This window comes from Cryptomeria japonica, chromosome 6, assembly GCF_030272615.1.
Source record: "Cryptomeria japonica chromosome 6, Sugi_1.0, whole genome shotgun sequence".
NCBI lineage: Eukaryota > Viridiplantae > Streptophyta > Pinopsida > Cupressales > Cupressaceae > Cryptomeria > Cryptomeria japonica.
The window spans coordinates 247,645,177-247,670,416 of NC_081410.1; the positions used below are offsets into that span (position 1 = coordinate 247,645,177).

Here is a 25,240-nt window from a genome sequence, read left to right on the forward strand (position 1 = left end):
GTACCTCGTTAGATCCTTGTAAATACTTATTCAGCCTGAATGCTTTAAGTTATCCAACCACATCACTGAATATGCCTCCATGGCCTCAAGGAAACCTGTATGATTCAGACCTTGATGCAACATGGATGCCTGGTGGGCTCTGCGTGGGACCCAATTCCATCTACGCATTTAATTTAGTACTATCGAAATTAAACTGACACAAGTACAATTTGCAAACTACGAAGAAAGCGGGAACCTGGAGGAGAAAACAACCCGTGCACCTAATTAATTACTGTTTGAATAGTCGTTCTTTGCAAGAAATGGTAATTTGGTTACATGCTGACTTGGGTTGTGGGAGTCTTATTTGCATTCTTATTCTCTGCCCCTGATTTTCAGCGGAAGAGCTCTAATGGAGATGGAAATAGAAGAAGCCACCGTTGCACCTGCAATAGGCGTAGCAGTGGCCGTTAGCAAAGATACTAACAGCAAACATGCAGTAAGGTGGGCATTGGACAAGTATATGTCCCCGGGTCAATCTTTGATGCTCATTCATGTCAGAGCACGTGTTCTTAGAATTCCTACACCAAGTATGATTCTTTAATCCTTACTCTGTGTAGGATAAGATGGGATGACTGATTTTGGGTAGGTGTTGATCACTGGGTATTGAATTGTAATTTATGATTGCTCTAATTTTATTGTATTGAAGAGTTTTCCAGTAGCCCCTAAATGACTCGGTACTCTCATGTTAATAAAATCTCTTGCACGCTGTCTGTTTCTATCATATGTATTGATTGTTTTAGCAGCACTTGGGCTATTCATTAAACGTCTTATGATGCACTGTTTTGGAATTGAGATTAACAAAATGAAATCTACATATTGATGAATGCATTTGGCAAACAGAGACATATCCCGTGGGAACAAAATGTAAGAGCAAATGTGTTGAATATGCCAAATTGTCAATGCATTGGTACTTATTTATGCAGTCGATTGTAATTGTTTTGAGCTGGGGAAGAAAAAGTCAGCTTCAGAGAAATTCCCAGAAATGCCACATAGCGGTTACTGGAGCCTGGTGTTCTCAGTAACCTGTTCATCACGCCTAGCCACAAGAGGAATGAACCCAGCCCTGGCAAAGATAAAACCCGGAAGTTTCACTTCAGGAACCAAACAAGAACAAGTAATGTTGCCCTTGAAGTGTACAAGTATATACGAGGGCAATAAACCAAAAAGATATCCTTGTTAGACTGAAGGAGGTGAAAAATGTGTATATTAATGGGCAGCAGCTATACTAATAAATAAACTTGTAGCTAATATTTCATAAGTACTTAACAATAAGGAATATAAACAAATATGAGTTACCAAAGACACTAGGGTTTTTCCCTTACCTTATCTGTAAGGAAGGATAGATTCCATGGATTCTTCAATAAGATCAGTTGGTGAAGAATTGTTTAGCAAAATTTGTTTGAAACTACAAAGTGGGCCTTTTAATGGACTCGGAGAAGGCTGCTTGGAGAGTCAGTGAATCGCGGCCTTCGAATGTGTTCTGAATGTTGAGAGTCAAGAGACTTAAGAGAGTCAAGGCCATACACAATATTTCTTATCAAGGGGACCTTGCTCGTGGAAAACTATGTATTAGGAACAAAATAAATTCACATGCTTTTAAGCAATGAGTAAGTGCAGTCTTGAGACATCATTTTGCAATTGACATTCACCACAAGCCCTAGTTTTAATTAATATAACACAAATCCATACTGAAGCAAAATCATCTAAGATGTTACAGGAAATAGCTAAGGAAAATATTATATAGTCCAGAAGCATTATTGAAAGATGGCCACATCAATTGATGCCAACTTCAACGGATTTGTCCATATGAATTCATGTAAGAGAAAAGCTAGAAAGATGGTGCCTTGGAAAAGCTCTCAGACTGATATGAACAATCTTGAAAAGGATTAGAAACTGTTTTAAACTGTCTAGCAACTATTTGGAAATGGCCATAACCGTTAACTAAATTATAGAGAATTCAGAAATACAATAAAATCCATAGGAAAATACATTCGAAGGCATCATATACAATGATATCCTGCTGTAAATGGGCTTCTCCAACTGTTATACATTGGTACCTCATGTTGCAAGTGTATATTGAGGAATCTTAAAGCATTTGATGACAGCGGGCATGTGTTCTATATGCTAAAAAAAATTCTGCAAAATACTAGAAAAAGCTAACCTGCATGAAAAAAGATTTTCTAAGATTTAATGCCCAAACAATTTCTGCAAAACACTAGAAGATTGTAATCTGAACGAAGAAGTTTTCTCCAAGATTTATATGCCAAACATATAATTTTGTGTGAACTTCAGGAAGGCTTTAACTATCAAGACAGAGAGAAATTCATTTATTTTATGCTGTAAAATCTATCAATTCTCTAAACCATCTAAAATGTGCCAACTAAAGTCCATACAATCTGCACAGCCAAAGTCTTCTAGAAGCCATTCTAATTGCTAAGATTTCCTCAGGATGTTTGAAAATTGTACCAATAGAAGTTTCCATAGTTTGAAAATTTAAAAAAATACATAAAACTGAATTTAGAGAACTGATAAGTAGTTTTTCATTCATTTATATAATGATAGATCGAAAAGGAAGTTCAATATACTATTAAATATCATTGATCATTTCATTTACTTATTACTGTCAAGTCCAAATTTTCAAGAGTCATAGTCTAAGTTGCTGGTTTGGATAAGGGTGGTATGGTAACCCCCACCTCCCTCCTCCCTGCTTTCCTCCCCTTGATTGGGTACAGCTGTATTATATAATATATTAATATACTGATAATTTGCCAAAAGAAAAAAGAAAAAGAGAAAGAAAATATACAGAATTCAAAACACAGCATATGCATTCAAGTTGGCCTTTTCAAGGCTTATGCCCCAATTTCTTCATTGCCCCTTTCTTGTTGTTGACTTCCTTATATGATAGGAGGCACAAATTGGACTGCACATAAACCAAATCATACAAGTAAAACATGTAAATGGGCAATCAATTTTAATTGGGGGAGACCTCTCCAGAACTTGCTGTTGTTTTAGAAAAAGTAAATATATAACTGCAATAGCAAATATCATATACCTACCTAATGCTAAGTCCAGCGAAGGCCATTTTCTTCATCCATGCTTGTGTCTATTAGGCAATGGATCCCTCATAAATTTCACAACTAAAGTTCTTGAAACTTTTATTTATCTATTTTGAAAACAATAAAGCTTGCAAAGCAAGGAAAAAAGACTTAAAATTTCTTCCCACTGATACTAAATGACCACAAAGGTTTTCCAATGTTTATTCTTTGATATACATTTTTAAAACAATTTTTAAAAGGTCATCAACACAAAGAAAAAGGAAACTGAAGCCACCATGGTTATAGTGAGTTTGGTGGAATAAAGAATTATTGAGTGCACCATTTTCCACATGTAGAAAGACAACTAGGTTTGCTAGATTCTCTTAGAGATCTAAAACTCCAAGCTTTAAAATTTGTTTTTGGTTTTTGGCCATAGGTTCTCTTGGAAATAAACATGCACAACTCTACCATTCTTGAAATCCTATGGGTACATTTAGGTTGTAACCACAACCTACAAGGTTCTTGAAATGGCAGGTTGTGACTCTGGATTTCCCAAAATCACTATTGCTCATTCTTTTGTGACTGATTCAAGAATGACCTAATCAGGTCATAATAGAAAATAAATATGTTCATAAATCTCAAGCATCATAGTCTCTAGTGGAATGTCATAACACATATGTGATCAAATTTGTAATTATTAATAATGTTTTGTGCCGCTACATGTGCCAACATCCATTTTGCTTCATCTCATATTAAGAAAGGAGAGCTATAGCCTCTTGCATAACATTGGGCTCTACTTTATCACACAAAGAAAAATCACTTTCACAAATCCATGCAAGATGTTATTTGAGGCAGTTGATGCCTTTGATCTTCTTCCCACAATAGTTACATACTACTTGTGTTTTTCTCCCTTTGGCTTTCCATTCTTCCAACCAGGGTCCCTAGGATTGCTACCCAATGCGATATCTGAACAAAAAAAAACTGAAATTGAAACCGTACCATAAATAAAATAAATAAATTGAGGATTAGAGTACATTTTCTAGACCAGCTTTGCACTGAGGGTGAGATTTTGAAATTTAATGTCTCTAACACCAGCCCCACTGTCCATTTGATATCTGCAAACCAAGTCCCAATTCATTAAAGGGATCTTGTGAGCCGTGTTTGAGCCCTCCCAAAGAAATCTCTTAAGTATGCTCTCCATATCACCCATCGCCTTGGTTGTTAGCTTCTGGCATGACATGCCATAGATCGGAAGGGCACACAAAACAACCTTTGTCATAGTAATGCGCCCGGCTAATGAAAGCCACTTACCTTTCCACAAGGCTGCTGTCGGTCTGCACTTTTCTACGCATTCTTCCCATAAAGACGACTGAATGGCTCCCTTGAACAAGGGGGCTTCGAGGCATTTTGTGGGGAGGGACTCGATTGAGAAACCAAGAATGTTTGCCACCCTCCTTTGACAAGCCTTCTTTGTAGTAAAAAATGATATCTTGGTTTTGTGTTTGTTAATGATTTGACCAGAGCAACAACTATAATAGTCGAGTGTTTCCTTAACTATTTCACCCTCTTTAACTAATGCCTCTCCCATCAATGCAGTGTTGTTGGCAAATTGTATATATGACCTAAGTCACCAGGTTCGGCCGAATTTCATCCTTGAAGTTCGAAATTCGCCGAACTTTAAAACATGCAATAAAAATTGTTGAAATTTGTTGAAGTTCGATTGGTCAAAAAAGTGATTTTTTTTCTGTTAATATTTTTCTGTTGAAATAGTTGTGACTGGATAAGTCACCGCATTCGCCAAATTTTCGTCGTCAGGTTCAAAATTCGGCGAACGTATAAAAAATGTATGAAATTCGCCAAAAGTCGTTTAAAATTCGCAGGAAATAGGCAGAGGTGTTTTTTTGCTGTCGGCAAATGACCAGTTCACTATTGCCGTCGGGAGGTACGAGGGCTGCGGATCAATGGTCGACGCAGTGCTTGCCGCCAGTAGGGTTTTTAGATGGCCACATCGGGAGAAAGAGGATATAGGTAAATGTTAAAATTAAAGAAACTTCATAAAGTTGCCCGATAAATGTGAACCTTTATTAAACATTTAATAATATTAAACGTCTAATATAAGTTGTTGTCGGATGTAATGGTGTTGCCCGATAAAATGTTAATTAATATTAAAATTTAATATAAATGTTAACTAATAATGTTGTTAATATATTAACGTTTAGTATAGAAGTTGTCAGATTTAACATTTAATATATTAAAAATTAAATATTTTTAAAATATTTAATTCAAATTTTTAATTATTCATATATTAAATTTGACAAATTTAAATGAAAATATATAAATTAAATATTGTTTATTCTGATATTTTTAAGATATATTATTTATATTTTTAAAAACTCAATTTATATAAAGACATTTAATGACAAATTTTTTTTCGAATTTTTACCTCTTTTCGAATTTCATCCGAATTTTATAGTTGGTCAATTCGAACTCGAACTCGAACACGGTGACTTAGGTTGTGAGTCATGTTTGTGCAAGGATTGAGAAAAAAACATCCCAGCCAAGTGCTCTTGATGACTTAGAGTTATTTTAAAGTTCTAAAGTCTTTGACTATTATTGTAATTTGTACCTTTTTGACAAAAGAACATCTTTGCAATCATGAAAGCATATGTTTCCTATGGTTTATATTTTATAAATATGTCATCTCTTTGTAATGATTTCAAATCTATTTATCAATGTTAAACTATCTAGGCAATTTTATAGATATGTTACATATATTTATTAAAATTTTAAAAAAATTACATATGGCGAATTTAATTCGAATTTTATACATTTAGAATTTTAATTAGTGTTCCACGGATGTTGGGGACGGGGAGACGGGGGGACGGGCTTCGGGGACAGGGGGACATAAGGAAAAAGTTTTGGGGACGGGTTTCGGGGATAGGGGGACTTGGGCCTGGGAGGGGGAAACGCGTTTCCGTGGAACACTGAAATTTTTTCCTCATCGAACTTCCTTCGGATTTCAAAGCTGTCGAACTTCGAATTCAAATTCGAACCTGGTGACTTAGTATATGACAGAGGGGCCATGTCACCTACCACATGCACACCACACCAAATGCCCCGAGCCACTCTAGCCTTGGTCAGTCCACCCAACGCCTCGACCATAAGGACAAAAAGAAAGGGAGATAAAGGGTCTCCCCATCAGAGGCTCCCGAAAGATTGAAAAAATCCACATAACGATCCATTTACTACAATAAAAAACCTGACAGTAGATACATAGCTATAGATCCGCTCAATGCATGGACAATAGAAACCAAGCCTCACAAGCACTTGAGTTAAAAACCTCCAGCTGACCATATCATATGCTTTTTTAATATCTAATTTGATCAACATACATCTCAAATTTGCCGAAATGATTGAGTGGATGGCCTCATTTGCCAAAATAATGCTATCCACAATTTCCCTTCTAGGCGTGATGTCACATCCCCATCCAAGCAGTCAATGGGTAAGAATAAGAATAAAACAGGAAAAAGAAATAATAAAAGGATTCTTGAAATCTAAAGAGGGGACAGGAGACACAACATGCATTAAAGAGGAGAGGGTGCTTGTTATAGAGTACGGTCACATAATAAATAAGGTATGGTGCCCTGGTCATTACATCAAGGAATGCTATGTGGAAAATATTGGTACCGGTAGTTAATAGAAAAATAGACAACCTTCCCCTGTTGACACACACAGAGACTGCTGGAAGCAAACATGAGTAGGTGAATATAAGGATGTGAGGATCTGTCATGGATAAATTTGTGTGGAAAAGGTTTTAGAAACTTTGAAGCAAAGATGACTGGCAGGTGCAAAGCCTAGCTAAAAAGTTGATGCTCACATCTTCCCTGTGTATGTTACAATGTGAGCTTTAGAACAGAGAATAGAAGTGCGAGCAATGGAGGAGGAACGAAGAAAAGAAGCCAATAGGAGAAGAGTGCAAGGTACAGGTTGAGGGTGAATTGTGGTTGTTTGGAGGCATGAATGAGAGTTTTGTGTGACATAAGGGCAAGTTTTACGGTTAAGTCCAGAATCCACAATTGATGATTATGTCCTCTCTTGTGCCACCATAATGAGAGCTTGTGGACAGGCGATGGATGTCAGTCAAAGCATAAGTAAGAGAGGAATTTTGGCAAATGTTGTAGTTAAAATTGTTCTGGTAGAATAGTGTGAAGAATATGGAAGCACAGACAAAGCACGTGAACTATTTGACATAATGTCTAAAAAGAAAAATGTGGTCTCACGAAATGCAATGAATGCAGTATACGCACAAAATATATTTGTTGAAAAGGCTTTTGAAACTATCAAGCAAATGCAATTGGTAGGCATAGAGCAAGAATCTACAACTAGTGCAAGCATTCTCCCTGCTTGAGCCACTCTTAGAACTTTGGAACAAATGGACATCCATCGATGTATAAGGGTTAGATGGATTCTTCCATGACACAGGGGAAGGGAATTTTGGAGCAAAAGTTACAAGAACGCGAGAAGAGGAAATTCTAGGAGTAAAAGTGGCATTAGAATAAGGAATATAGCAATACAAGCACTAGGAGAAAGGACTGTAGATTCAGTGCCAAAATCAGGAATACCTTCAACTTTCCCCAAAGCTAAGTATAACATCTTTCATATGATAATTGAGTTTGGAATATTTGCTCATTGTTTATGTAAGGATTTTCAAGATTTAAAATAAAGGATATGGTGCAAATAGAAAATGACAACTAAAGTAAGCTTATTGATTTTAAGTAATTTTGCCATGTTTTTCGAGACTTTTCAATTGCTAAGATTATTTGGGATTCGATTCTAATAGTGATGAAGTTATATTCATATTCCCATGCGGGATGCAGAATGTTGAATAATAAAAGAATATTTTCCAAGGTCTTATTCTAGCTGTAAAATATGTATAATGTTAAGATGTTGTGATCCTCTTTCTTATGAGCACCATTTACAAATGTTACTTGTTTTGACAATAACTAATCAACTTGCAATTGGACTATTAATTGGTAGGAGAAGGGTACTCTGTGATTGTCCATTACATAATCAATTATGAAATATGTTCACTTGTGCATAGAAGCATGCAACCTATGAACTAATGGATATTAATTAATATTACTTGATTCCCTCAATGTTGAAAGGAAACTGAGAAGTAGGATTTTAATCCTCACAAAAGTAACCCCCTATATGTTCTCTTTAAAGTCTAAATATATATAGATTGTAAAGAAAATTATTCAAATAGGGATTTTGGTCTTGTTGAATATGCACCCATGATTATATTCATGCATGACATTACTTAATAAACACTTGCGGAACTTAGTATATCGGGTCATAATCATCTCAAAAGATTATTGCCAGCAGTGGCATAAGATGTCTGTGTAAACACTGTGTTATTATTTCAGGGCTAAGAAATGTGTCTAGATTATAATTTCTATCTACAAATTTAGATTGCTTTCATATGGGGAAAAGCTTCTAGCGGGTTTGACATTTAGTGAAATATTATTTAGGATTTTGATGTCATTATTTTAGGAATAATAGCACTGCCAAATAGCTATTACTCATCTTTCATATACTTGGTATCAATGTGGCTTTTAATTCAATAAACTATGAGATTCTAGATACTTGTAAATATTTAGAATATATCAAGATGTGTGTAATTTTGTAACCATTTGTGATCATGTTGTATGACATATACCAATATCTTATAATCGACCGTTAAAATCATAGTTAGATATAATTTGGGAGTTGGAATATTATATAGACAAAGTATTGGATTATACCATAAGGTAGAAGAGATTGGAGAGTTAAGAATATTAATATTAATATTATTAAATAAACATCTTCGTACAATGATACAAAATATATAGTGATGCTATATGCCTTGAGTATGACTGGGGTACTAATCATGCTTAATTAGAGCCGTAAGGGATCCCAACTCTATAATGTTGTGTCTAATGGGTGTTGTTCATTCTGGTGTGCTAGTCAATTGAACCTTACATGACTTGCATTTGGATATAGCTTCTTGGATGAAGTCATATGATTACAATAATGCAATTCATTGTTTATGCCCCATTATGGAATGGTGTCTTGGTCTAGGAATGAGTGTAGTTTATGTGAACAAAGACAATCGGGTGATCAACTCAACCTCTATGTCAGGAGGTGAACCTATAAGAGGTTTAGGATATTCATGTTGAATAATGGGATGAGGTTTTAATTTGAGATAATGACCTATGTGGATGGAAGGGTTATAATATGGGTTGTTGTATGGTGAACGAACTTATGATTACCTAGCTATTGTTAATTATTATTATTTGAAGCGAAACATTAACAAAATCTTGGTTATGGGAATTTGAGTGTAGGTTTCCTTAAGAGACCTAGTGAGGAGAACTATGTGTGACTCTGACTCGTTTGGAAGCGGGAATGTAGGCAATCCTTGGGTGAAGGATGCCCTTGTGACCTCAAGTCCATAGGGGGAGGGTCTAGGGGGGATAACTCCCAAGTTATGGGGTTGTTCCTAATTGTTTTGACCTTCTCTCTTCACTAGTTTTCAAATAAGGTTGAAGTGGGTATTAGATGGTTGTGAATGAGATACAAAGACGTGATAACTCGTATTTAATACATAATGTGTTTTGAATAGTGAGTTGAATAAAGTGAAGAGGTCAACTACCTTATAGTAAATTTGTTTATCTATTGAGTAGAGGCCATCTTATGTTGGATCCAAGTGATCTTATGTGCTTGTGGAACTTAATCCCAAACCTTTAAGACTTTGTGTATATAACTCCTAGATCAGTCAATTGTGATCTACTCGTTCCGAGTTAGGAACATCTCTTCCAGTTATAGTGCTAAGCTACGTACAGGCGCTGACTTTTACAACAACAAATGGAGTTAGAACCCTACGAGAGCATAGGTAGAGGATTAAATTCCTTTAACACATAGACTAGTCCTCTTTGTCCGAGGTGATCACCAAAGGATAAATCCTATGACTCAAGATAAGCTTATCCGCTCTAGATTGATAGTAGTCAAGGAGAGTACTATGACGATAGATTGTCAGCCATACCACCTAGTTGCAAATGGATACCACCAGTTGCATGCAGGTGAGGGATACTCTACATTGATCTAGGGTATTGGACAGATTCTACCAAGAGCATGTGGGCCTGGGGGCCAATTGCATGCTGACAATGGATGTTCTTGTTGCTTAGTCGTCTGATGGACTGCAGGGAAGAGAACTTCTAATGAAGAATAGGTAGGTAATAATTGGACCAACCTTATAGTATAGTTTTGGGTATACCTTGATGTGGAATTGGTATACTTGACCTTGTTAGGATGAGGACGGACACTCAGTGTAGACTATGGGATACATTGAATCTTGTTCCCACTTATTCGTTCGTGCAGAAGACCGGGGAAAGGAATGTGACCCACGGTGTAGTGCGCAATGCATCGACATTACTTTTATCTGGGGTGCACTAGGGGCAAGTGATAGTTAGCCATTATGGATGTGTCAGTCTCTCACTGTGTATATGTGACGTACAGTGGAGCTAATTAATGTGTATAAGTGACGTATGCAAGTGCTAGTCACCGAGTGTATGAATATGCATGAGCCAATCAACATGTGTTTATGTGATGTGCACTCAAGTCACTCTCTATGGAATTGGAAATTATGGAAGGAATATGACCCAATGTAATTGTGTATGCTTGTACGCTACCTGATGGCCAATGGTAATCTTCTATTGAAATGGACTAATTTAATTGATTGCATGTAATTACAACCAGGGTTTAAGAGAGATCAAAGATCTCATGTGAGAGGAGGGAATGAACTCCCTCTAACCTTCAAGGGCAAACTACGAAGCCTTTGACTTCCCTCAAAGGGATATGTAGGCAGGGTCATCAAGAATGATCCCTCGAGGCACAAGTCTAGGTCTATTGGGGATCTTGACCTCAAGAGCTTACCACCTTTGAGTGCAAGCATAAGTGGTGGTGTAGAGTTGTCAACACTATGGTGATTGAAGAAATTATGAAGTTGACGCTTCTAAGATAGAACAAGAAGCTTGGTCAATTAAGTTGGTACTTGTGAAATAAAAAAAAAAAAGATTAGTAGCAACAAAGGGCAGTTTTTGCACGTGAAGCCATTTTTCTCCACCGAAATCACCTAATTAAGAATGGATTTCAACCTGTTTGCTATCGCTCTAGATATATACATAGTATTACAAAACGATATAGGACAAAAATCACTTTTAAACTATGGAAGTCTCTATCAAAACGACACAGCCATTATAAGATGCATCATGCAACCATTTATTGCAAAGGTTCTGCTTTTGGAAAACATGATACCTTCTATTTTGAATTATTCATAGGTCCCATTGGGTCAAAATTCATGCTATAATTTTCTAGTTTTAGTTAATTTTTGGAGTAAATCATCAGCACTTCTTCTAGTGCCTTGTTTCATAAAAAAGCCAACAAACATTGTCTAAAGTATCTACCAAAAATCTTATATCTTATCACTAAGTAGGGGTCTTGATTTCTTGTAACAAATTTCTGGATAATAAAATCATGATGTAATTGAGTTGATTAGTTTACCCAGATCTTACAGGAAATTTTGCATTCAAGCTTTCAACTCATGTAATAAAGGTTGCATCCGAGTCCCATTATTTTTCAATGGATGTGCTGGAAAATTTTAGTCTTATGAATGGGTTTCATCGTTCATTGCATTCAGAAGTTAAAGTTTTGCCACTGATTGGGGCATTGGATTTTCATTTTGCAAGCCAATGGGTGGATTTTATAATTTACATATCTAAAATTTATCTGTCCACTTTAAAACTGCAGTAAGTGTAGAATTTGACATTTTAGCACTTGACTGTAAATCAAACTTTCTTTCCCAGTGTCTCTGTCAAAATGAAGAATCGCACAGTGACTCCCTCAACAAATCCTTGTCATGTATATAAATTTTAGGCTTTCCTTCTGGGTTCTAGAGCTACAAGGAAGTTATAATGAAAAGAAAAATATAGAATTAAATCTGTTGATTTTTAGGTTGCATCTAGTTGATTTGATTTGTTTCATTTTTGCATCTGTAGTGGGAAACTATGTACCAATCTCCCAGGTATGCGAAGATGCAGTTGCTGGTTATATGCAAGGGGTGGAAGCACAAACAAAAGAAATGTTGTTGCCGTATGAACAGCTGTGCAGAAGGAGACAGGTCACTGTTAAAATTATCTGGTTTACACTATGTCATTTAAACCTTGTGCCTAGGCTGGCAATAATTTGAAAAAAGTAATTTACAGTAAGCAAAAATACGTGATGAAGCTGTACTACTTGTATTTACCAGTTGATCATTGGGATTGCAGGTGCAAACAAAGATTGTGGTTGTAGAAGAGGATGATGTAGCCTTGGCTATTGTTCAGCAGATCTCAAACTTAAGCATCAGCAAACTTGTGATAGGAGCGTCTTCTCGTAATGCAATCACAAGGTAATTTGCTGGCATCTTCTAAAGCAAAGTGAAAAGAAAAGATGATTTGGCACTTTTTTAAGAACCAAGGGTTTATCATGAATTCTGTATCTCTATTAATTTATAAATTTTACTCTGTATTCATTACTAGATGGGACATAGGTCTTGCTAATTTGATATGAAAGTCATAACATTGGATCCACTCAGCAAGAAATGAGGAGAGTTTGATTTGATACTTGGCAAAACATAGCATCCTTTATTTCTGGGGTTTGATTATTTGGGATCTATGCCTTCTTAATAATTTATGAGTAATCCAAAGCTTCAGTATCTTTCCTGCAAAACCTCATCTTGATTTGAGGAAAGAAGGAATCCTCCTCCCATATGATTTGTCTCAATAAGTTTATTCCCTTTTTAAATCTCTCTTCAAACTCTTCAGGCTTAATATTACTAGTAGCTTGGGGAGATGTGTTATCTGTCACGGTTCATAATCTAGACCAGATCAACGACATTGTTGGATTGTGACAAGTGCCAATATGGGTGGCAGATATGAAATTTGAATGAAAGCTTCTTGGAGCTTATTCTTCCCTTAAGGGTATGCCCCTAACTTAAGAATGACTTTCTCCATAATGTGCTTGCTGGTGTGTAGGTAATTGTAAAAACAAACATAAAGGTAGTGACATATTTATGGCAATAGTTCCTTTATATGGTCAAGAGCTTTCCTCTAATATTCTAGAGGCGGGGTATACATTCTGATCCACACTGGGATTTAGGCCAGGTTCTCCTTCTATGGTCTGAAAGCAGGCAATTATAACTATATGTGTAAACCAGCATAATTGTAAATACTAATACAGTAATACAGTAATACTACAATTAGACTATATTATTGAATATTATGAAAATGAAGAATGCAAATTAAGCTAAAAAAATTTGGCTGCATCATCACTTTATTTTTGTGTGAGCTTTTCAAATCCTCATAGTATGAGCTGGTAAGATCAAACCAATAAAGTTGTAGACTAAACATGCTTGGTAAAGTATATCACATCCTCAAGAATCTGGTCTTTGGTCAGATTCTCCATGATTGGATTCAAGATTGCCTTCGGGAGGTTACCATTTCTCATGATCTTGTGGTCTAGATTAGGCAGATTCATGAATTTTAAGCCTCTTCGTCCTTTTGTTTTCTTACTGTGAACCATGGGGAAAAAAATCCCCACGTTTCCAGGATGGGGGGACTTGGGGGAGATGTCCCTCTGCCGCATCGCTACCTTTGTTCATGGGAATCCCAGGAGTCCCTTGATCGTCACAGGGACACCTAGGCATCTCCTATGGCCTCGACTATAAATTCCATGTGAAAATAATAAAGGTGATAAAATTGTGAAAATGACATTCGTACATGAAGGTTTATGAGGTTTTGGAGGCCTTATTTGTGCTTGTTGGTAGGGGCTCCAGCCCTTGGCACCTTGTATCTAGACAAGGAGCACGCTAAGGGTGTTTCCCTTGGATCTCGTGAGGGGTGCTTCCCTCAACCCTGCCGGGGGCTCTACCCCTAGATCCCCACAGGAGGTGCTGCCCCTTGACCCTGTTGAGGGCTCTACCCCCAAAACCTTGCAAGGGGCACTGCCCCTTGACCCAAAACCTCCGCCCAACATTGTTATTGTTCAATGCAATCATTGCCATGTTTTTTATGTTTATTAGTTTAAACTTTACTTAGGATGCCAAAGTTTCATTTGCAATTCTTATACTTCTTCTGATTTGCTCCCAAAGCTCCAAAACTTTGCCCACCATTGTTAATGTTCAATGCAATCATTGTCATGTTTTTAATGTTTATTGGTTTAACTTTAAACTTTACATAGTATGCCAAAGATTCATTTGCAATTCTTATACTTGTTCTTTACACATCTTTTTATAGCTAATTTTTCAAGTATTATATGTATTTGCACCACCCACTTGCCAACCCGTCGCCGCCGTCCCCCCACCATCCCCAAACTTAGGCCCTTGGTCCACCTATCCTAAATCCGTCCCCTCGTCAACTTGTTGCCCTTTCAGGAAACTATGTGGAAGTATGGTTTTCTAAAATCTTTTTCCTTTCAGAAATTCTGCTATTAGATATGCAATTGGAAACAAAATTCCTTTTTTTTGTACTAGTCATGGTTCAATTAAAAACCAGAGCTACAAAAATTATATAGCAGATTAACATCTTTGATGCATGTGTCTTTTATGATTTGAACCTCGTAATGAACATGTTAGTATTATCCACCATCAAAGACATATAAGGCTGACTTGCATAAATCTATTCCTAAAATCTTCATCAACCAAATCTCATATTGATTCTATTTTAGTAAGTGTTTGTTATAGAGTCTATGCATTCTTTAGTGATAAAATATATCTCACAAAATATGGAGAATGATAGATTGTTTGCATTTTAATAGTTTATTATCTTATTCAGATGTGATATATTGAATGTAGCTTAGAACATACTGAATTTATCTTTTGTACTGGCTGCTAATTTTATCTCTAAATTTGCAGAAATCTACTTCTTAAGGAAATACCTCCAAATCTGCCTGATATCCACTTTAAAATGCCACTACTTGTTGCTAGTTGAGGGAATGTTTTAATTTAAAGTGTAATGAATCCAATTTTGCACAATGGTGATTTCCGTCTGACATCACTTTAAGTAATAGAGGGTTTTCATCCTCAAATTCCAAACCCAGAGGGGTTTCGTCCTTAGGCTAATTGAATCATAGTTCCATGCTCCATAAGGAGTAAAAATCAGATGATAAAATATTTCTCAATGACGCTCCTCCTTGCTTCGTCTCTCTTTAATACCTTTTTTCTCTAATAGACAACTCTTCACATGCCTCTTGATCTTATTAAAATAAACTTTAATTATAGTTTTCATTTTATAATTTTAATTAATCCCTTGTTGGAAGTGGTTAACTTTAAACTCGAATTACTACCCAAAAGGTGTTGTGGTCATTGAATAGCAATAACTATTAAAGCAATGATCAAGTTGAACTACGAAAACCCAACCAAATTTGGCATGTTAAAAATGGTATCCTAAAGTGCTGCCACTGTTTTGAAATTGCCAAAATTCTTCCTTTAAGCAACCTCCTTGATTAATATTTTATTCTATTTCTAATAGGAGACATTACACTCTGCCTTTCCCAAGGTTGCTTGTCTTTAAGCAATTGAAATTAGGATGTTGAAGAGTTTCTGCACCCTCCCATGTAGCATTCTCTTCAAAACGATCTTTTCATTGGACCAAATGTTTTGTCATCGTATTATTCCCTCACTTTCTTTGAAATTAATAATAGCCTCAAGAATCCAAATCAATTTCCCTTCATCATCCATTAGGTGTAACACTACCAAAGAAATAATTTGACTTTTGAATGCTCTTTTTAAACAAGAGACATGAAATATGTTATGAATCTTACTATTCTCTGGCAATTCTGGTTTCAGTGCCATCTTCCCAATTCTTTGCCTATAAGGGCCATAAAATCTTGGTTTTAATTTCTCTACTCCACTCCTTCTCAAAGAAGATTTTTTGCAAGGTTATTCCAATTCCATATCTCCTACTTTGAATGTTATTTCAATCTGATGATAGTAAGCATATAAATCTTGTTGATTCTGTGCTCTCTGTAGGTTCTCCTTGGGTGATTCAAAATTTTTCTGACTTTGCTTGACTAGATCTCTTACCCTTGGTAGTTTTCTATTTGTGACGACTGAATCCACAAAAGGATAAAGCATCATAACCATATAGGGTCTTGAAGGTGAAATCCTAATGAATGTATGATATGCAGTATTATAACAATTTTCCCCCAAATAAAACCATTTTATCCAGTGTGTTTGATGTCTTGGTACATAATTTTTTAGATAGCCCTCAATCCATTTGTTGGCCATTTCTATTTGTCTTGTCAGTTTGGAGGTTAAATGAAAGAGTTATTGCCAAAACAAACCAAGGAACCTACTATCTCTATCACTTACTATGTTTTTAGGCAACCAATGCAATAGAAAAACCTCTTTGAAAACTAACCAGCCACTTGAGGTGCCTTAAACTTTGTAGATATGGCAAAGAAATGATCATATTTAGTAAGTCTATGAACCACAACATATATACTGTTTTTACCTTTTGCCTTAGGAAGCACTGTAATAAAATCCATTGAGATAGTTTCACATATCTAGTTTGGAATTGGTAAAGGTTGCAATAACCTTGCCTGAAAAACATGTTTTGTTTTATTTTGTTGGCATGTAAGGCATTCTTGAATGTAACTAAGAACATCTCCCTTGAGACCTTTTTGTGGAAATTTCTCTCTGATTTGTTGACAAGCCTTGAAGTAATCTTGATGCCTTGCCAATGGTGTGTCATGTGTGGCTTTTAAAATTTTATTCTTCTTTGATCTTGGGGTAAGATAGACTCTATCTTTAAATACTAAGTTGCCGGTCCTGGTTAGGAATCGGATTCCGGTTCGAGATTCGGGTTCGCAATTTCGTTCAATTTTTTTGGGGGGTGGGTTCGGGTTCGCTTTGGGTTCGTCTGTACAAAAACATATAAAAATATAAAAAATATATACATATATGCAGCAGCAAATAAATAGCAAAAGACACCGCCATATATATTAATGTTGTAGAATTTTAGTCCAAATGGCAAATAACATAGCAAATTGCCAAAATACACCACCATATCGATGTTTAAGTTCAAAAATAATAATATCAACATTAACAATCAGCCATCACTGATCAAATATCATCAAAAGACATCAAACATATTATCATCCTTCTCCTGTGGCAAATTAGAAGCACAAACAGTGCCACTGGCAGTGGTACTAGCAATATTAGCCTCAGGAGCAGCCTCATGATCACTAGGTAGCTCATCATCATCATCATCTTCATCATCAACTCCAGGTGCATCAAGGCAGACAATTGAATCATCCAACTCTGCATGCTCTGGTTCAACATCCCAATGCTTTGACCGAAATAGGCAAAAAGAACTTTAAGAAAAAATTAAAAAATGTGTCAAATCACCCAAATTCTCCTTGGGTTCTGCTGCTGGGTTCAAAATTCTTTAGAAAAGTGCCAAAATTCTCCCCGGGTCCTTTTGATTGAACCCACAGAGCAAAATACGAACCTTGGCCGAATTTAGAACGAATTTGCAACGAACCCAGGGAATTTGCAGCGAATTGAACCCGAACCCAGGGAATTTGCAGAAGAATCTGGTAACTTAGTTTAAATAGAATAAGATTACCTACTACCTTAAACCTATCATCTTGGATCTTCACTTCAAGAATATCGATGGCAAATGCATCCTTCCGGAATTCTACTATTATGTTAGCCTTCTGGTCGAGAAATCTCTCATAATGAATATAAATAAGGCTTTCTTAATAGAGCATTGGCTACCACATTATTCTTACCTTTGACATATTTGATGTCAAATTCATAGGTTTGATCAGCTTATTGACCCATTTTTGTTGTTCATATCTCTTTGTCTAAGAAAAATCTTCAAAGATCAAACTATTGTGATTTTTTTGACTACAAATTTTCCACAAATTAGATATTGCCTTATTTTGTTGAGAGCATGCATTATGGATAGCATCTCTTTATCATAGATTGAATACCTTTTTTCAGTGTCTTTTAGCTTTTTGCTTTCAAAAAGCTATTGGATGTCCTTTTTGCATTAACACTACTCCAATTCCTTCACTCAAGGCATCACATTCTAGAACAGAAGGAAGTGAGAAGTTTGGAATAGCTAGTATAGGACAAGAACTGCCACCTTCTTGAGTTTATCAAAGGCCTATTAAGTTGTCTCTGTTTAGGCAAATGCTCTCATCTTGGTCAAATCCATCAATGGAATGGCTAATTGAGAGAATCCTTTGGGAAATCTTCTATAGTAGCTACATAGCCCAAAGAACCCTCCCAATTGCGTTAAATTGGTTGGTGGATGCCAATCTAAAATAGCTTGTATTTTTTGCTGATCTATTTGCACTCCTTTAGCACTAATAATGTCCTAAATATAGAATCTTTGTCAGTCCAAACTCACATTTGGATCCCTTAGTAAAAAAGGATTGTTATCTTCAAAATTTTCAGAACTTCACCCAAATTCTGTAGATGCTCCTTCTATGTTTTGCTTTATATCAAAATATCATCAAAGAATACTAAGATAAACTTCCTTCATTGATTTATGAACATATGTGTCATACAAGATTGGAAAGTAGCGAGAGCTTTGGTTAAACCAAAGGGCATAACGAAAAACTCAAAATGTCCAAAATGACATTGGAAAGAAATTTTATGCACATCATCTTTTCTCACCTGTATTTGATGATACTTGGATGTCAAGTCAATTTTTGAGAAGTACACTGCTCCGTGCAATTCATCGGTTAACTCATCAATTCTAGGAACTGGGTGCCAATTTTTTATAGCTCTGAAATCTATGCACATTTGCATAGTTCCTCTTTCTTTTTTACTAGAACGACTAGAAGATGCGAAACGGCTAGAAAGAAAGACTGAAAGATAAAGTAACACCAGGTATTTTCCCTGGAAAACCCTCAATGAGAGAAAAATCAATTTTGGTAGTCGCAACTGCACTTCTACTGTAACCTATTAAGAAATTTGGTAACTAAAATTAGTATGCTGAAATATATGGATGCAATCTGTCCCTTGTTCCATTCAGGAAAGAATGAAAGATAAAGTAACACCAGGTATTTTCCCTGGAAACCCTCAATGAGAGAAAAATCAACTTTGGTAGTGGCAACTACACTTCTACTGTAATCTATTTAGAAATTTAGTAACTACAATGAGTATACTGAAATATATGGATGCAATCTGTCCCTTGTTCCATTCAATCAGCTGCGAAGACTGTGGATTGCAATCTGCTCCTTGCCCCACTAGCTGCATAAACAATTGGCAAGCCTGTGCTTCTAAATACAATTACAATTTGTAAGTCTTTTGTCAATATCTACAGATTCATTCTTCTTCTCATTAATCCAAAATGTGCTCTTGACCTCTATATATAGCATTGAAGCATTCCCCGCGGGTTCAAGAAGGATCCTTTGGGAAGAGGAAGTGGAAAGGTTGCCTTCTTGTTTCATATTCCAATTCGCATAGTCGAAGGTTAAAATCACAGGTGTGGGTTCAACTAAATTCATTCTTGCAGGTGGAGGTTTAAACCGTCACTTCAACTCCACAGGTGTTAATGTATCCCTGCATAGTTTTTGTTGCAGCTTTTCATGTGAAGACTGAAAGTTATTGCTCTGATTATTTTCTGATTTTCATGATCTATTTCAGATCACACCTCCCTTCTTACAGGAGCTTTTGGTCCCACAAAAGGCTTATGTTCAGGGCATAGGAAATTTTCTTCCCCCATTTGTGAGGTCTCTATGGGACTTTCACTGTGGAAATCCTCGATGAGGAAAATACTTTGATAGTGGTAACTGCACTTCTCTTGTAAGCTATTAAGAAATTTGGCAAGTATATGAGTGTTAAAAGATATCAATGCAATCTACCCCCTGCTCCCTTCAATAAGATGCTAAGACTGTGGAGTGCAATCTACCCTTCGCTCCTCTAGCTGCATACACAATTGTCAATCTTATGCTTCTAAGCTCAATAACAGTATGGAATTGTACTTTCAATATCCTCAACCTAATTCTTCTTTCCATTAATTCAAAACACGCTTCCCAGATCTTTATATGATGTTGGAGAATCCTCCTTGTGCCTGAGAAGGATCCTCTCAGAAGAGGAAGTTGAAAGGTTACTTTGTCATTACATATTCCAATGTGCACAGTTGGGGGTCAATTAAGTAGGTGTGGCTTCATCCTTGCACAGTTTCTGCTGATGCTCTTATTCTGAAAGTGATTCCTCTGATTATTTTCTAATTTTCAGAATCCATTTTGGACCAGCACACTAATGAAACCAGTTAATTTAGGTATATAGAGAATTTGGTATAGGCTCTAATTGATCAGATTATCTAGTATGAACTAAAGCATACCCATTGTATTAGGATTCTTACGTAATAGTTTCTAAATAGTCAAGAAGGTTTAATGTCCACATCAATCCAAGTGATATACTCTTTAAGTGATATTTAGCACAGTTCTTGACTTAGGAGATAACGCTAAGGAAGCAATGAAGGACCATGTCTTATTGAAGGGGGATGCATGGCATAATTAACCAATACAAGCACTGCTCAAAACAAATGTTTTGTTTGTGTAGTTGACAGTGGTAAAACATCATGCATCTCCGCATAATTGTATCTGGCACTGCAGCATCAACTAGTGTATAATGACTGCCTAATCTGAAGCAAGTCAATACCTTTCATTGCGGCTCATTAGTTCAGCCGGCAATGTTGAACTATGCTATAAGATATTCTCTTATCAGTTATCACTTATGTATTCAAAAAAAGGCCTAACTAAATATTACACTATTGATGTAACTGTCAATTTGTCTTCGCATCATATATCTATGTATTCTCTAAGGTTTCTTCTCTTCCTGTAACTGTATTCTCATCAATCACCTTTCAATCCTTTTTTGAGGATCTTGGCAACACACATCCTTTATCTTGGTCATTCGATGTGTGTGACTTCTTAGTCATCTACAGCTATGTCTTGGATATAGATGCCTTGTTAAGTACATGTTGACAATCAAATACAAATGGATCCTCATGTTCTTTGAGCTTGATATGTTGTGATCAACATGCAAATTTGTGAGATGCATTTCTGCATTCAACTGTGTAGAACTATTCTTTTTCAATGTTTTGATCCTCACCAATGTGCTTATCATCAGGGGAGAAGCTATTGCTACCATTGTTCATCATAATATGCTATTGTTGTCTTAATCTATCAACATCTATATCTAGGCAAGTCTTGTGATTTTTCTCCGAGTTGAGAAATAATCCACATTGGGTGACTCTGCAGACACGACCTGCAGACTAGTGAGTTCTGATAGGTAGACTTGTCAAACCTGCTAAAGAAACAGAAAAAATAAAAATAAAGAAGGCATTAAAAACAATTGCAGAGTCCTAAACTAAGACCAAAATTACCCGTTGAATTACAAGTCTCATTACTCTATTATGTACATTACTTAACATTTCTACTAATTGAGTAATGCTTACACCCCTTGTCATAAATATTCATGGGTTAAATAGACAACCAAACCATTCATTATTCTTGGTTATGTGTCTTTACTCTGGGACATTCTTTGAGGTACATTTAGGCATTTATAATATTCACATCTTACAATTTTATTTAAGGATTATATTCACTGGAGTTGTATCTGAACTGTCCTTTATAAGTTATGCCTACTGTTTTCCAGGAGATTCAAGGGTGTTGATGTGCCAGCCAGTGTAGCAAAGAGTGCCTCAAATTTCTGTACTGTATATGTCATATCAAAAGGCAAGCTCACTTCAGTTCGCTCAGCTTCTTCCACATTATTCACAACTGGCAGCTCAGTCTCGTCCACTTTATTCACAACTGGCAGCACCGAAGATGCTTACAGTGTTTCCAGCTTTTGCTCAGATATAAGCTCTAGCAATTCTCCAGGTATGGTTATAACACCTGATAGGATTTTATTCAGATAACCTTTGTGTGCGCAAATGATTTGAGGTATTTTAATACATCATTGTTGATTTTTTATAACTTACAGGAGTAACCGAGTCAACATCAGAAGATTCAACTTGGTTTAGCTGTCTTTCTCTACCTTCACAGAGAAATCAGGCTCTTTCAAACATAAACCGAACTGTGAAACGCAGCATATCAAATCTGGCATATGCAGACTCAAGTACAAGTGGTTCCAGATACAGTTCAACTTCCTTTAGAAGCCAGATCTTTGGCACTCAGGAGGAAAATGAAGTTATTAGAAGTGGAAGTTCATCCCGGTCAACAAGCTCAGAAGTCAACTATGAAGGTACCAGTACACCCAACTCAGAAGAAAGAGGATCACCTATTGGTAACATAGCACTACGAGGATTTCCATTTATTCAAGAAGTTACACCATCCATTATCAATGCAATTCCATCTACACAAAATCGTGGCCTTTTTGAGACCACAAACAGAAACCAATATATCTGGGACACTCCATCAAGTATAGATGGTCTAGTTGGAACTTCACAAGCAGAAACTAATATCTATGATCGTCTCAACGAAATTAATGAAATTGAGAATATAAATAGTGAAAGCAGAATGCAAGAAGAGGGAAGCTCCTCAGAGTTCAAAATGACATCTACATCAAATATCCAAATGAAGGAATCCTTCTCACAGGACCAGGTAATGAACACATTGATCATTGTATCAAGCGTTAAATTTTCTGCTTTTTTGAATTTCATTCCTATCATTTAGAATTTATATTTTATTCTATCTGAAATAGCCAGTTCTCATCATAGTTGACTAAATACTGGTTGAATCTTTTACAAGCTAATTTTTCCTTTGTGCAGCAAAATATAATGTTTGAACTAGAAAAATTGAAGCTTGAGCTCAAACATACTCTAGGCATGTATAATTTGGCCCGGCAAGAAGCAATTGATGCGAGAATCAAAGTGAGTTATTCTTTTTATGTCCTTTTAAAATTATAACTGATTTAAATCTTAGATATCCACTTTCTGGCAGTGTGTTGTAGGGCTGATTTTAAAGGCTAATTGCTGGTAACAGGCCAATGAACTGAATCTCCAAAGAATACTGGAGGCAAGGATACTTGAGGTAGCTAAGGCAAGAGAAGAGCAAGCAAGAGCAATTGCTACAAGAGAGAAGGCAAAGAGTGAAGTAGCCATAAGGCAGGCAGAGGAATCAAGACAACTTGCAGAAAGAGAGACTCTGAATAGAAAAGATGCAGAATTGAGAGCCATAAGAGAACTAGAGGAGAGAAAGAAAGCTGAGGAAGCACTTGCATCTGCCCATTACAAATACAGAAAATACTCTATACAAGAAATCCACGATGCCACAGACTTTTTGTCTGAATCACTCAAAATAGGTGAGGGAGGTTATGGTGCTGTCTACAAGTGCAAATTGCAACATACAACAGCAGCTGTCAAAGTTCTACGACCTGAAGCAACTGAAGGGATACAGCAATTTCAACAGGAGGTATGAAACATCAATCTGCAGAATAATTGTATACTTTGATCTCTACTTATTATATTCTAACTGAGTGCATTTCTTTTCCCTTTCCTTAAGGTTGAGGTTCTGAGCCGAATCCGCCATCCTCACATGGTATTATTGCTTGGAGCTTGTCCTGAGCATGGGTGTTTAGTGTATGAATACATGGCAAATGGCAGTTTGGAAGACCGTCTGTCATGCAAAGGTAACACTCATCCTCTTCCATGGTTTGTGCGCTTCAGAATTGCTTGGGAAGTTGCATCTGCATTGCTCTTTCTTCACAGTTCCAAGCCGAAACCAATTGTTCATCGCGATTTGAAGCCTGCTAATATCTTACTTGACTGCAATTTGGTGAGCAAGATTGGTGATGTGGGTCTGGCCAGGCTTGTGCCTGTGAAGGCAACCACCACAGTAACAGAGTACAAGGATACAGTCCCTGCAGGCACTTTTTGTTATATGGATCCTGAGTACCAAAGAACTGGCACTCTTGGGCCTGGATCTGATGTGTATGCTCTAGGCATTACGCTTCTGCAATTGTTAACGGCAAAATCACCTATGGCTATTACACATATAGTTGAAACAGCTATTGAGGCGAAGTGTTTTGAAGGAATTATAGATAAGAATGCTGGGGATTGGCCCACAGAGGAGGCATTATGTTTGGCACAGTTAGGATTGAAATGTGCAGAGTTACGGCGTAGGGATAGACCAGACCTGGAAAAAGATATTATGCCAGAACTAGAGAGGCTTAAAGCCCTTGCTGATGCAACATTTCATGTCAGGGAGGGAATTGATATCTTGCCACCAAGTCATTTCCTTTGTCCTATTCTTCAGGTTTGTCTTTATCAAGTTGGGTTGACATAGATTTTAAAAGCTGCTTCCAATATAAGATTGCACAAAATATGGTAGAATTCATATTATTGCTGCACTGTAAACTTCCTATAGCTTCTTCTCAGAAGATCAACATAGTTTCTAATGATATGGGCGTGTTTGCATTACTGTGATATGCAGGAAGTGATGGAAGATCCCTATGTAGCATCAGATGGCTTTACTTATGAGCACAGAGCCATCCAGACTTGGCTGGAGAGCAACAACACATCCCCCATGACAAATCTGCCAATGGCTCATAAGAACCTAATTCCAAACCATACACTTCGCTCTGCAATCCTTGATTGGTTACATAAATAGGTCTCATTAGCATAGCTTATGGTCTTTATTGATGAGATTTCTGTCATTGAAACCTGCTTGTTTTATGTGAGAGTATATTTTACAAAAACTGGCATACATAGAAATTAAAGTATGCATGCATGTATAATGGCACATGTATTCCTTTAAATGAGATAATTGAATTGAATTGCTTCTGTAAAATAACCAAATTGTATACATATGTAACATAGATAAACACAGTTTTATTGAATGGTGTCATGTGTTCTTTCAAGTTTGAATTCATTCTCAGCACTTCCAACCATTGTGAAATACAAACTTAATCATAGTAAATGCTACATGGAATTTTGTGCAGTTCATGAATTTATCGTTTGGCCATTATTAACAAATTTGAGTGGCACTTATGTTGATGCACATCAGTAATCCAGACCTTTAACTTTTTGGTTTTAGTGTTTAAAGCAATGTTCCACCAAGTT

The 25,240-nt window shown here is 36.5% G+C and overlaps 1 protein-coding gene across 2 annotated transcripts; it reads left to right on the forward strand.

The window, feature by feature from the left end:
• The first annotated feature begins 25 nt into the window (after positions 1-25).
• Positions 26-25,038, forward strand: LOC131079763 (U-box domain-containing protein 35). Of its 2 annotated transcripts, XM_058017806.2 has the most exons (10): positions 26-302; positions 376-566; positions 12,167-12,288; positions 12,437-12,558; positions 21,832-22,058; positions 22,162-22,781; positions 22,949-23,050; positions 23,163-23,591; positions 23,682-24,434; positions 24,612-25,038. In XM_058017806.2, the coding sequence occupies exons 2-10, from the start codon at positions 389-391 to the stop codon at positions 24,786-24,788; spliced, it is 2,730 nt and encodes a 909-aa protein (XP_057873789.2). In that variant the 5' UTR covers positions 26-302; positions 376-388; the 3' UTR covers positions 24,789-25,038. The 2 variants fall into 2 exon arrangements, with proteins under 2 accessions (XP_057873789.2, XP_057873788.2); XM_058017805.2 differs by having other exon boundaries at positions 27-566.
• Positions 25,039-25,240: the final 202 nt, after the last annotated feature.